General features: G+C 48.9%; 5 protein-coding genes across 5 annotated transcripts; 3 read left to right on the top strand and 2 right to left on the bottom strand.

Annotated features, from left to right (window-relative positions):
• Window positions 1-491: 491 nt before the first annotated feature.
• ANOM_001049 (putative DNA repair protein Rad1) lies at window positions 492-1655 on the top strand (the record flags this gene model as incomplete). The annotated part of the gene is made up of 1 exon (XM_015546307.1): window positions 492-1655. The coding sequence occupies one exon, from the start codon at window positions 492-494 to the stop codon at window positions 1653-1655; it is 1164 nt and encodes a 387-aa protein (XP_015411324.1).
• A 228-nt stretch (window positions 1656-1883) lies between these two features.
• ANOM_001048 (class II fructose-bisphosphate aldolase) lies at window positions 1884-2903 on the bottom strand (the record flags this gene model as incomplete). The annotated part of the gene is made up of 4 exons (XM_015546306.1): window positions 1884-2154; window positions 2211-2334; window positions 2389-2768; window positions 2821-2903. 4 exons carry the CDS (start codon window positions 2901-2903, stop codon window positions 1884-1886), a joined length of 858 nt encoding a protein of 285 aa, XP_015411323.1.
• A 486-nt stretch (window positions 2904-3389) lies between these two features.
• ANOM_001047 (Zn(II)2Cys6 transcription factor) lies at window positions 3390-5450 on the top strand (the record flags this gene model as incomplete). Its single annotated transcript, XM_015546305.1, has 3 exons — window positions 3390-3469; window positions 3543-3579; window positions 3642-5450. 3 exons carry the CDS (start codon window positions 3390-3392, stop codon window positions 5448-5450), a joined length of 1926 nt encoding a protein of 641 aa, XP_015411328.1.
• A 439-nt stretch (window positions 5451-5889) lies between these two features.
• Window positions 5890-7594, bottom strand: ANOM_001046 (putative vitamin H transporter; the record flags this gene model as incomplete). Its single annotated transcript, XM_015546304.1, has 6 exons — window positions 5890-6030; window positions 6086-6496; window positions 6549-6979; window positions 7035-7162; window positions 7222-7338; window positions 7410-7594. 6 exons carry the CDS (start codon window positions 7592-7594, stop codon window positions 5890-5892), a joined length of 1413 nt encoding a protein of 470 aa, XP_015411327.1.
• An 826-nt stretch (window positions 7595-8420) lies between these two features.
• Window positions 8421-9404, top strand: ANOM_001045 (short-chain dehydrogenase; the record flags this gene model as incomplete). Its single annotated transcript, XM_015546303.1, has 3 exons — window positions 8421-8873; window positions 8923-9033; window positions 9092-9404. 3 exons carry the CDS (start codon window positions 8421-8423, stop codon window positions 9398-9400), a joined length of 873 nt encoding a protein of 290 aa, XP_015411326.1. The 3' UTR covers window positions 9401-9404.
• Window positions 9405-12910: the final 3506 nt, after the last annotated feature.

Genomic DNA, 12910 nt, shown 5'->3' with positions numbered 1-12910 from the left:
CCAGTTCTCCGTCGGCTTCACCCTCTTGCTTTCTGGTAAGACAAGTTTGCGCTACATGGCCATTAATCGATCGCACTGACGCATATATCAGCACTGATATTGACTGGCCTTTTCGGACTGAGTTTGTGTCCCTATTCAACATATCTTCGTCCATATCTAACGTTTAAACAGACCGTTCTTTCTTGAGTATCGCTTCATTTGGCGTTCCGGCGTCATTGGCATTCGGGTAAGAAGAGCGCCTTGCGCAAAGGGACCGACAATGGCTAATACCACCATCCAGCTTCGGGGCCGTATACATGATCTGCGCTGTTGGGGTCTACGTTTAGGAAGACTTCCAGATCTTTTCAATGTACCATATACCCAGTTGAAAGAGAAGCAGAAGGATTATACCATTAGAAACGTCGAAGCTCTTCCTCCCTGCAGACTCTCTCTAAATCTAATTTTTCCGAGTTCTTTGCTTTCGATCTTTTCCGCTATCTCGTACATCCAGCATGGCCGACGTGGAACCCATCTTCTCTGCTGTTTCCAGCAATGCTCATCATCTCTATACTCTGCTACAGTGCATTAGCTTTGTACCAAAAGCTACCGTGCTTATTACCCCAGACGGGATTCGCTTCTCTGTGGAGGAAGGCCGAGTAATACAGGCACTCGCGTTCCTCGACAAAGCTCTTTTCACCACATACACCTTCAACCCACCAGCCGCGCCGAACAACACGTCTAGGGATTCGGGAGACGATGATGATTCTCCAGACCCTACTTGCAATCCATGCTTCGTCGTGTCGCTTTCTGCCCTCCTTGAGACACTGAAAATTTTTGGTGTAAATGATCCATCTGCCACTGGGGCCACCAAAGCAGTTAGTGTCCAACCGTCGAATCCCTCGTCCTCGAACGCCTTCACCACGCCTGCATTGCTGTTTGATCGTTCATGTACCTTGCAGTATTTCCAGAACGGCTCCCCTTTGAGCATCACTTTATCAGAGACAGGGATCAAGACCACGTGTGAATTAACAACCTACGAACCCGACGGCGGCGAAGTCGATATCCCTCTTCAACGTGATGCCATCATAATGAAAGTCATCATGCGTTCTGCCTGGCTACATAATGCCATTGTGGAGCTAGGTGCCACTAACCCCAATGTGTTAAAGATATCCGCCTCGGCGGATCAGGAACCTTTCTTCGCCTTGTCCGGTTCTGGTGGTCCGTTCAGCGAGTCCTCTGTAGAATTCTCAATAGAGGAACAAGGCCCGAACAACGGGGCGTCGTCCCAGTCTCGCAAGGTGCTGACAGATGATGGCACGTCCAGGTCTCGGGCTAAGAGGGCCAAGCTTGCGCCGACTGTCACCGAGACCTTCCTCGTCAGCCCACCGTCTTCAATGGGTTCTCGCATCAAGCAAAATTACCGATTCTCTCTTGTACAGAAGGCATCTCGTGCTATGGCTGTGGCTAACAAAGTAAGCATTCGAGGCGACCGGCAAGGAGTCTTAAGCCTTCAGTTCATGATTGAAATCGACACACACGGCTCCAGCGGCGCGAGTAATGGCACAAGACCGTCTGGGGGAGCGCTAGGGCCCACAGTGACCTTTGTAGATTTCCGCTTTGTGCCGTTACTGGATGATGTGGCAGTTGATGACGACAGCATGGGTGAGCTCGAATAACATCGGTCTGCGGAGCACCAGCTCTAAATCAGAGTACAAGTTAGCAATTATAGCTTGGGTTTAGTCAATACAAGTTTTTCTCTCTCAGCAATGCACTACGCAATGGATATCCCGTATGAAATCTCCCACAGGTTACCACTAATGAGTCTACCGCTTGTGCTATGCTTGCCTTGGGATAGCCAAAACTATATTACTAACATTGGGAGAAGAATTCTTCAATTGTATTCTCTATTCTGCCTTTCCACTGCTGCCCATTATGTCCATCCACCGCTCCATCGACTGTATAAGAACCTCAATCCCCTCATCAATCACCTGCGTTATCGGCTTGGTGATATTAGCCCTAATATAGTCATACCACGGGTCCAAAACAAGTTTGTTGACGTTGAACTTGGTGACACCTGCTTGAATGCACGCCCTCGACAGCTCCGGGGAAAAGTCGTTAGTTCCATGTAACACCAACCGGGAACGCCCATCCAGTGCTTTAAAAATTCCGCGAAGCCTAACATATTTGTGAAATTTAGCGACGTTCGGCGTGCAGTTCATGGCAATTCTTACCGGTCCATATCTGGTTGAGGTCCTTTGGGACCATAATCACCGTGGAGGTTGCCAACGCTCGGAGCCAGATAGTCAACCCCTGCACGTATGAAGTCTTCTACATCTTCAGGACTAGTTAAGATTCCTGTACAAAGCAGTGTTAGATCAGAAACACTGAGTTCTGCATTGAACTCCATACCTTCCAGGTCACCTGTATCCATAATTCCATCTTCGCCACCTTCGATTCGCCCCGTCTCGGCCTCTGTCGATATCCCTCTCGCGTGACAATATTCACGCAAAGCTGCGGTTCTTTCCAAGTTTTCCTCCTTCTCATAATGACTCATATCTACCATTATCGAGTCAAACGGTAGACTGTCCGCTATCTCTTTGATTTGATCATAGTTTTGTGCGTGGTCAAGATGAAGTGAGATAGGAACGGAGGCTGCTCTCGCTGCGGCTGCAGCTGCATGAACAAGCGACGGTGTTTGGGTCAGCGCCGAAGGGAATAATTGTATGATTAACGGCGACTTGCGGTTTTCAGCTGCTCGGACAAATGCAGTGATATGTTCGACGTTATAACTAAACTTCCATTACCCTGTATTCTTCCGGAGTTGCGAGCACTCTCACTTACGCAATTGCTGCCAGAACGCCATATTGGCCTTTTTCCGCTGCATCCAGGATTTGCAGGGTCTTGTTTGCTGCACGCCGAGTCATTGTAAAGCGGGGTTATAGATGATCACTGAATTGTTCTTGTGTGTCAAAGCAACACTATCAACATGGGGTTTTCTCATGTTCTTTAATTGAGCTCGAGCTCATGATGAAAGATGCTCGTCTCGAGGCAGGCTCGTACTTATGACTAATGCGGTATCTCCAAGCGCCGGCCGGGGGCAAGAGGGGCTTACAGCTCGGCGTGGTTCGGAAATTGAAACGGACAAAGATTCTCTAACTATGGTTAGGGTCACACTCATATTATTGCCAATTTAATCAAGGGCCTTTATTTCCACGTATCTTGCCCGTCACCGTGGTTAACCAAAATTGCCAAGAAATCCGGGCCAGAGCCAACTTGTTCCCTGCTTCCGCGTGGCTCCCCGCAGTCTCGGCCCGTGCTCCAACCCCGACACGACCTTCCAGCAAAGTCGAACATACTTGCATTAGTTGATATCGGCTGTCACATACTTTTCTGTTGAGCCTTTCTCCACCATGCCGAACAATGGCCCGCAGAGTGGCATCCGAAAACCACGCAAATCTCGCGGTCGAGGCTTGCGGACTAACACGGGCTGGTCAGTATCAGGGAATTTTTTTCATTTTTCTTTCTGTGTCTGTTGTTTTGCGAAGAGTGCTGATCATCCGTAGCTTAATCTGCAAGCGTCGCCACGTCAAATGTGACGAAGTAAGTTGATCAGTCCACTTGAAATCCTCTGTGCAAGTGAAAAAGATCGCTTATCGTCAAAGATCCGCCCACAATGTGGACCATGCGCAAAAGGTCAACGGCCCTGCATCTATGGAGATGCCAATATTACTCCCTCTCACGCGTCTATAAGCACACCCCCAAGTCAGGATATCCCCACGGTGATAAGTTCCCAAGCACCAATTCATGAACCCCTGCAAGTGCTAGTGGATGCATGCCACCAAGAACACCCAATACAACCAAGCAATTATAATCAAACATTAGCCCCCAATAGAGCCAATCACCGTCAGATTTCGACCAGATCAGTGTCGTCTCCTCTTCGTGAATATGTCCCTTCACCTGGGACGGAGTCATCGGCGACCTCGTCGAGGGTGGCACCCCTGAGCTGGTTTGAGCTTCTGGCTCAGGATGCGGCAAATGCAGACAGGGAGTTTTTGCTATCCCCTCAGCAAAGATTCCCATTGCCAACAGGAGAAGAAGCTTCCATAAGCTCAGCTCAAAGTCCGGCCTTTGAGCCACGAAATCTGAGAGAACGGGAAAGCTTTCAGGCGGCATCATTTCAGCATGACCCAGAATTAGGAAAGAAAGTTCCGTTGGCAGCGGTTGATGAGCCGTCACATGCTCTTCCGGATGTGCCATCTTCGTGGAGCACATCGGGTCCCATTCAGCTATCGGAACAGGAGTTCCGGCTATTTACTCACTTTGTGCAGACATTCAGCGGCTGGTTGGACTTTTTTGATTCATCCCAGCAGTTCTGTTCTGTCGTTCCTCATCTAGCTCTGAGAAACACCGGTCTGATGAAGGCGTTATTAGCGTTATCGGCGAGACATTTCACGCTTATCATGGAAACCCCTGGGGATTGTCGCGATTCTGAGCCTTCGTATTCAGTTGATCGGAACCTCGCCGTTCGCTATTACTATGAAACCCTGCATTACCTGAACAAGGCTATGCGCTATCAATCATATGCTGGAAGCCAAGAGTTAATTGCCACGGCGCTCTTGATTAGTACCTATGAGATGATTGATGGCTCCAACCGAGACTGGGAACGACATCTCAAGGGGGTATTCTGGATACAGCGATATCAAAACAATGATGGCGAATGCGGGGGCCTCCGTCAAGCTGTGTGGTGGGCCTGGCTTAGACAGGATGTCTGGGTAGCCATGCGCGAGCGGCGCCGAGTCTTCAGTTTTTGGAGGCCCAAAAAGCATGTTTCAGTCCTCACCATACCAGAACTAACGACCCGTGCAACCTACCTGCTCGCACAGTGTGTCAACTACGCTTCACGAGAGGAGTCGGAATCGACTGACTTGGAGCAACGCTTGGAACGAGGGAGCGAGTTACTCTATATGTTACAAGAATGGCAAGACTGTCTTCCACGGGAATTCACACCACTCCCAGTTCCTTCAAGCACCGATGTCTTTCCCCCAATCTGGGTCAATCCGCCGTCTTGTGCAGCTGCTTTGCAGCTTCATAGCCTAGCCAGGATCATGGTCATTCTACACCGGCCCTCCATTGGCGGACTGCAAGACTATCGAGCTGCGCAGAAACTTCTTACATCTTCTCTCCGCACTATTTGTGGAATTGCTCGCATGAATGACGAAAATGATGACATGGCTTTTTGTATCTCACTTCAGTGTTTATATGGAGGTAAATTTCCCCGCGAAATGGCTTGCTATGTGTTTATCTCTAACCTGGTTTCAGCGGGACTCGGTGTCCATACTCCCCATGAACGAGCTGCATTGCTTGATCTCCTAGATAAGTGTCAACGACGAATTCGCTGGCCTGCAGACTCCTTAACAAGAGAGCTTGAGGCTGAATATCAGAAAGATGAGCTCTCTGCGTTTGCTAGATGAGTTTGCTTTTTGGCGTACGTGCTATTAATCCAACTTCTGAATGGTATGACCAGACCTCGACCATTAATCAGGGAAGAGCAAGGGAATTCTGCAGCAGTCACCAGACCTTTCAAAGAGTCTTCCCGTTTGCGTTTTCCATGAACTCCAGTTGGCGGCCAGGAGGAGCCACACTCTTTTGTGCTCTCAAGCACATTCCCTTCCAGCTAATGTAATAAGTCCGCAGCACAGTACAGTTCTGGATCACATGTGGTGTATTACCTATTACTATGGTATACATTCATCAGGAACTCATCATATCTATATATACACTTGTTCGTTATTCGTATCAAGAGACAGCTACCATTGTCGCCGGTAGTGTTTAACACGCGCCAGTTGATTGACCTTGTGTTCGTATCTTAAGATACAATCATGCGCAACCTCTGCAATCAATATCCAAATTCTACTGCCTCGCGGTCGATTTGGCTTTACGACGAATCCAAACGTGCAGGATCAGGAAGACAATCACTCCGACTGCCAACATCGCTGAGATCACAGCGAAACCCATAATATATTTCGGGCCATCCGAGTCTGGAAACAGATACTGATATAGTGTTAGCATAGCTTATCATGTGGATTGGTGGGCGATGAATACATACGGAACCATAGATCTGGGCTAGGTTCCCTAGCGCGTTCACCAGCGCTAGGCTGACACCTCTAACCTGCGGCTGCATGTCCGCGAAGGCCGAGGAGGCATAGGCAAGTGTACCTCCATTGGTTGCCCACAACCCGGCTGCCATGAGGACAAGGAGAGCATATCGAGCACTATAGTTGTATACCGCACAGACAGCGATCGAGCATGCGAGGGAGAATGCCAGCCAGGCAGCAATGACAACACCACGCCACAAAGGAATCTTATCACTGAAGTATGCCGTGATACCAGTGCAGACAAATGCCACTGCATAGATGGGGATTGTGAGGAAATTGATTCTCGTGGTGGATGCGTCGCCGAAAAGACCTTTGACCAGAGTCGGGTAGAAGTAAGAAAGCGTGCTTGCACCAACAATGACCTGAAGATCTGTCAGTATGGTGCGGGATAGTCGAGAGGGGATATCCAATTACCATGTATCCAATAACAAACATCCATGTCCGCCAGTCCTTCACTGATCCCAGGATAGCCTGCCATGAACTCAATCGTCCACCATCCTCCGTCATAGCTGTGACGTTATCTGATTCCAATCTTGCAATGGCGACGTATCGCTCTCTTTCTGATAGACGCTTGGTTGTGGCGGGAAAATCAGGCAGTATAAAAAGACTTATTAATGCGAACCCTACAGTAACAGCTCCCTCAACAATAAACAGCCATCGCCATCCTCTAATGCCGTGCGCGCCTTCTAGGCCACCGACAATACCGGCAGCTATTAATCCACCAAACGCACCGGACAACACAGCAGCAGAGATATAGACACCAAATCGCTTCGATTGTTCGGTCTTCTTGTACCAGGATGAGATGACAAGAAGGATGCCTGGTGCAAAACCGGACTCAACGCAACCTGTTGTGGTGAGTATATGTCAAGGCGCTCCATTGAATAGTCATGATATCCATACCTATCAGTGCCCGCAACACAACGAGGTGTTTGAAATCTTTCACGACACCCATGACACATGTCAACGTCCCCCACACCACCATAATTCCGGGAAGGAACAAAGAGGGCCGTGTTCGACTGAGTATGAGGCTACAGAGATGATAGTGGATTAGCATAAAGATCATCTGAGACAATGTATAGCTGCTTACTTGCTAGGAACCTCGAGGACAACGTATCCAATGAAAAAGACGACCAGACAAATCGAATATTGGTCTGATGTCAGGTTAAGGTCTTCCTGCATCCCTGAGATTTTTGCATTTCCGATGCTATGTGCAAATGGGTATTAGTGCAATATCTTTTACCCTTGAGGTCTGAGGAGGGTACAGCGCCAACATACTTTGTTCGGTCCATGTACGATAGGAGGTACATGATCCACATTGTAGGCAGGAGCATCAGATCAACTTTTCGCACAAGGGCGGCCTCTTCCTCGGGTGAGCATGGTGGCACAGTCTCTTCGCCAACATTCTCGATTTCCATCGAGGTAAGGTCTTCCTTGCCCTCCACTTCCAGATGGCCTGCCATTGAGAAGTTGTATCGCACGGACTACCCTGAGCGTGAAGAAATCAGAGAAATGATGAACAGAAGGCAACACAACCAATGAATTTTTCTGGCTTTCTATGCCCCTGGAATTGGACTAGGCAGTCAGCGAAATGCATCAACGGATATTTATACCTCCCTCTAGTTTTAGACGTCGCATAACCAGGCCAACCCAGCGGTAGCACAGTGCCGCTGTCAGGCCATCGGCGAGCCCATGGGAATACGACATGTTTCCCCACGATAGTCTGTGCCCTCGGGAACAATCAAACCGTGATGGCTCTAAGAGTCTAAAGCGAGACCTGAATCCACCTCCGCAAAATCGGTACGGCTTCCCCGCAAACTTTGTTCATGATTTGAAACCTGAAAAGGGTTTGGTGGTTCTATCCGATGCGATCTGCCTCGCGTCGAGGCAGATGGGACCCACCTCGGGAATGCCTCAGGATATGCTCATATCCGCCCGTTTTGATAGACGGCAGGCGGCAAAAGCTCCTGCATTCATGGCCAATTTGTCCCATGACGTCAAACAAGTAGTCTTGATCAATTCAATGCTATCATGGAATACTCCACGACCCGAGATGCCTCGAGCCGAGTCAAGAGCTATGATGCAGTGCTCATCCCACACTCGGGGCAAGGCCGAGAGATCTGACGTCGCTAGGAATCATCGACAGTTCACATCCCCTCCCTATTTCCATTTAAATATTGAAGGAATTGGCATCTCTATCTGTTTCCTCATTCACAGATTTGTTCGTTCTCCCTAAAGCCGATCTTTCCTCGCTCTCATTTCCTCCAGGTCATCATCACCATTACCATCATGCCCCCTGCCGCGACCGAGAATGTTCCAGCTGCACCTGCACCTGCACCAGCCGCGTCAAAGCCTGAAGCAGAGCCATATCTCAGCACAATGCCTTCTTCGGACTTCAGTTGGCAGATTACCCTGGCGGATAAAGTAGTCGCCATTACGGGTGCCAACCGCGGAATCGGTCTGGGAATCGCGGAGGTCTGTCTCGCGAACTCGGCCAAGTTCGTATACTCCCTCGACTTGATGGAGCCTGGGGAGGAATTTGCAGAACTTCAGAAGAGATACAACAACTTTCGCTATATTCAAACCGATGTGACGAGCGAAGAAAGTATTGAGAATGCCATCAACCAAGTGGTTAAGGACACGGGTCGGATCGATGGCTTGGTGGCCAATGCTGGAATGACCAAGCACCAGCCTGCGCTCAAGTTTGACCGTGATCAACTGGATAAACTCTTCAATCTCAATGTGAGTGGTCGCCTGTGACTTGTATACGAGGATAGGCTAACGGCACCAGGTTTTTGGTGCATACTTCTGTGCTCAAATCGTCGCACGCAAATTTATCGAACTTGGGATCAAGGGGTCTATTGTCATGACCTCCAGTATGACTTCTTATCGACCAAATAGGGTGCGTTCAGCTCGGCCTAGTCGCTTCGATGAGGGACATCACTAACCTTTCTTTTCAGGCTGCTCCTTCTGCCCCGTACGGTGCGACCAAAGCCGCAGTTCGAAATATGTGTCACACTCTGGCCATGGAATGGAGCCAACATGGCATCCGTGTCAACAGCATTTCTCCCGGGTTCGTTCGAACTGCAATGACATACTACGTTGAGAAGTCTCCGGACTGGGATCTTAAGATGCAATACTACGGTGGTATGCCTCGTCTGGCCGACCCACGGGAGCTTGGTGGAGCGTACGTGTACCTCCTCAGCGACTCGAGCTCCTACACCACTGGTATTGATATTCCGATCGCTGGTATTGTGGGTGCGTGGTAATGTGCTATGGATGACCTGTAAAACGTGGATTATGCATTATATATATCCGGTGAACCATTGTAGTCGGCGTTGATTTTGCTTTATAGATTGTTTAGATTTCCAATGAGAACCACTTGAGGCTTTCATATGCTTGCCATGTTGTAAACGGGACCACTGAATCTTTATTTATGACATTTTCTTGGCTGTCGGCGTGTAACACACTCGCAAGCTGGTTGACTATACCATTTCTTTATTTCTTGGATCCTTTATTATTTGAAGCCTTTTGTGGATTCACAAGGGCTTTTGTATGAGTTTTCTCTATGAAACGGCACTATATTCCTAGTGGCCGTCTCTGCATAGCTACCCAAATCAGCGGAAATCAATTCCTTATACTTCTCAGGTTATCTACATTGGCGCCTTAGAGAGGTTGTAACCGGTCCTAGCCGAGGGTCAACGTGCTTCAATGCGATAAACTATATTTCCCCAGTTAATCCGTGGTTACAGAACTGGGGAAACCAAATTTAGGCGGGATGTCTCCTATGTAAACCTGGGTCAAGCCATCGGACGAACAAAATCCGGCGGCATCGTCGAGCCAAAAACGGACGAGGTAAGTTAGTAGATGAGGGAGAGCATTACGTGGAAATGCTACGTAAGATAAGCGATCAATAAGCTTTGACATCGTAATATAGCGGAGAACGTCAATGTGCCGCAATCGATCAGACTATTGACCTTGTCATCTGCCACCAGCAGGTTGTCTGCTCAGATATATATATTTCTAATATACATGCCCAAAAGGGGGCTTATCCGGATGCATGGAGTTGCACGGGAAAAGTACTCCAGAGTAAGTGCTCGACTATCTATACTTTGTCGACATAAACTAAGCAAATATATTGGCAGAGCTTCTCACCAGTTAAGCTCTCATTGCAGATAGACGGTTGTTGGAATTAAGATCAAGCGGTTCATTGCGAGGTGGCTGTTCTGTCACTGTCCTCCCACACCCCCACGGCAGCGCCTCCGACCATTAGGAGCAGCCGTCAGCCCACACGGCGTATGTCTCGTGAGGGGACAAGCCGCGAGGGCACCGTTTAAACGCCCATGGCTGTTTTGGTTGAGAGCTCAGGGGTGGATTGGTCCAATGAACCTTGAGGCTGGTCTCCGGGTACCAGTCAATCTAATTTGTCGCTGTCGCATATTGGTCAGTGCTAGTGTTCTTCCATTCGGTATGATGTTGCCTGGTTAGGGTCAGCCACACGAATTTCCTGGGCAGGTTAGCAATGATTGGGAACTGAACGGGATGTTGTGGCGTCTTACTTCTACCACTGTAACGGTATGATGTCGTCCATTCCATCCATGTGTGGTATTGTTTGTCTTGTTCGCAATCTGACTCCCCTGCGTCACTCCATGTCATTTGATAGCGCACCAAAAAGAAAATCCAACGGTTCACCAGAATAGGCAGCGCATTATCTTGACCGTAACCGGAAATGCGACGGAAAGTCTGGAAACGAATACAGCCCGGAATCCACTCGGTATGACGCTAGTATCGCAAATGTTGGGGTGAGGAGAAAGGTGGGGCTCGATAAATTATACGATTGGTTGGTAGTATACATTCTTATCATGGCTGCTGTTTCCACGTGGTTCTGCGGTAGTGTGATTCCATAATACATACCACATGTTTACCGATGTATCGCGTGGGAGTGTGTTCGCCTGGTTCTGTAATGTATAAAGAGGCAGTAACCAGATTACAACCAGATTGGTTCAGATTTGCAATGTTCATCGCCGTCAAACTACTAAGCCAAGCCAAATCGGAAATAAACATAAGTCTAGGTACGTTCTGGGATCTTATTTCCGTTCCTGGGTTTCTTAGTGGAGGTGCCCAGGAACAAAGCGCTGCCATCACTGGCCCGTCCCCCCACTGTGGTGAGGCAGCTTAATATCGCACAATTATCCCCCGTTTTCTCACTAGGATTTTACATGGACCATACAGCACCTCCGCTAGGAACTATATCCGATTACACACCAGTGGAGAGGCCTTACAAGTCGCACTACAAAAGATCAACCCATGGGGGCTGACAGAGAGCATGACATTTGCACCCTTCGGCCGATTCGGTCCCCCAAGCCTGCGTGGTGGTACAAGGCAGAGAGCAGAACCGCAGACGTCGTAAGGTAGAGAGCCAAGCCATCGCCAAAGGGCTGGTGACGAATAAGATTCCTGGTACTCAACCCTCCGAGCCTTGTCGATGCAACCCTGGCGACAGTAATAATGCGAGTCATTATTATTAGTGGCACAGTACGTGCTTTCTCGAAGGGATGGCCAGCTGTTCTTTTCACGCGATTTTCACTTGTTCATTGAGTTTGGGATTTTGCGTTTGAAAATGCCGCATGGCTTCAACGAAGGTGAACTTTACTTTGCCGGCGAAAAATGGCGGATTCTGCCCCATCACAAATCCTATTTCGGGAAGGGTACACTGGACCCATGACTGATTCAAGGCCCCTGTGGTTCTAGAAAACTCTCCTGCTGATGGGGTAGTGGAGGAGGGTCGGGGGTGTAGACATCCTACATACATTAGTGACGGGGTCATAGCAACAAGGAAGTTGTTCCTTCCTGTTGCAGACAGGGTCAAGAGCAGACTCTTTGTTCCTTTGCAGAATTTTTCTGGATATGAGTCTAGAGGCATCGATAACCGGAACAGCATACATAGATGACTGGTTCCTCCCGATAGATATCTGGTACATACATCCATACCGCCGACCGGTACGGACAAAGCCCCCATACATCCAGTAATACCGACTCCGATACATCGTACAAGTCTCCAGCACAGGAACTTTCAGGTACCGAACCCAATACTAGTATGAAAAGCAGAGTTGCGGACTCCCTCCCATAATGGAAATGTGCAGTTGTGATGGACAATGGCTATGAATTCTGATCGGAAATAGTAACAACACTCTCACTGATTATTGCTATTATTAAGAATTGAGAAAGATTGAGTTTGGATTTGTCCCTCAAGATCCCCCGCCCTCATTTTTCCCCAACCGCCAATCCACACGTCCGCCCGTCGAAGTCGCCCCAAATGGCTTGGGGCCCGCGCACCCATCCGTCATAAGCTGAACAGTAATCTATCGTTCGCTCTTTAACTCCGTCACTACCGATCTGAGTTACCATTCTCAATATCCGACCCATTCATCTCTCTCTCTCTCTCTCTCTCTCTCTCCTCTTTCCACAGCCCCCCCCATTCGTGTCTGTCTCTCCTCCTCTCTCTCTTACTCTCTCGCCTTCCCCTTACAGAGTCATTTGGTTCTCACTTTCTAGACTTATAGCACCTAGATCCATTGACCGACCTCCTTCTTTGCTCGCTTGTTAAGGTTCCAACTTAGCCTGAATTTCCCCTGCGTACTTTACGGGGTGCCCCCACAGCTCTCGATTCCGCCGCCCGTTCACATTCCACCCCATTCCTCGTTCACACCCTCCAGCGCTTCTTTCTCTTCCTTCGGCTCTGGGACCTTCAAAACCTTATGCCTCACGCCGTTCCTTGT

The sequence above is a fragment of the Aspergillus nomiae genome (assembly GCF_001204775.2).
Source record: "Aspergillus nomiae NRRL 13137 chromosome Unknown contig00014, whole genome shotgun sequence".
Taxonomy (NCBI): domain Eukaryota; kingdom Fungi; phylum Ascomycota; class Eurotiomycetes; order Eurotiales; family Aspergillaceae; genus Aspergillus; species Aspergillus nomiae.
The sequence above is the reverse complement of the archived record's forward strand: the minus strand, read 5'-3'. Positions and strand labels throughout refer to the sequence as shown.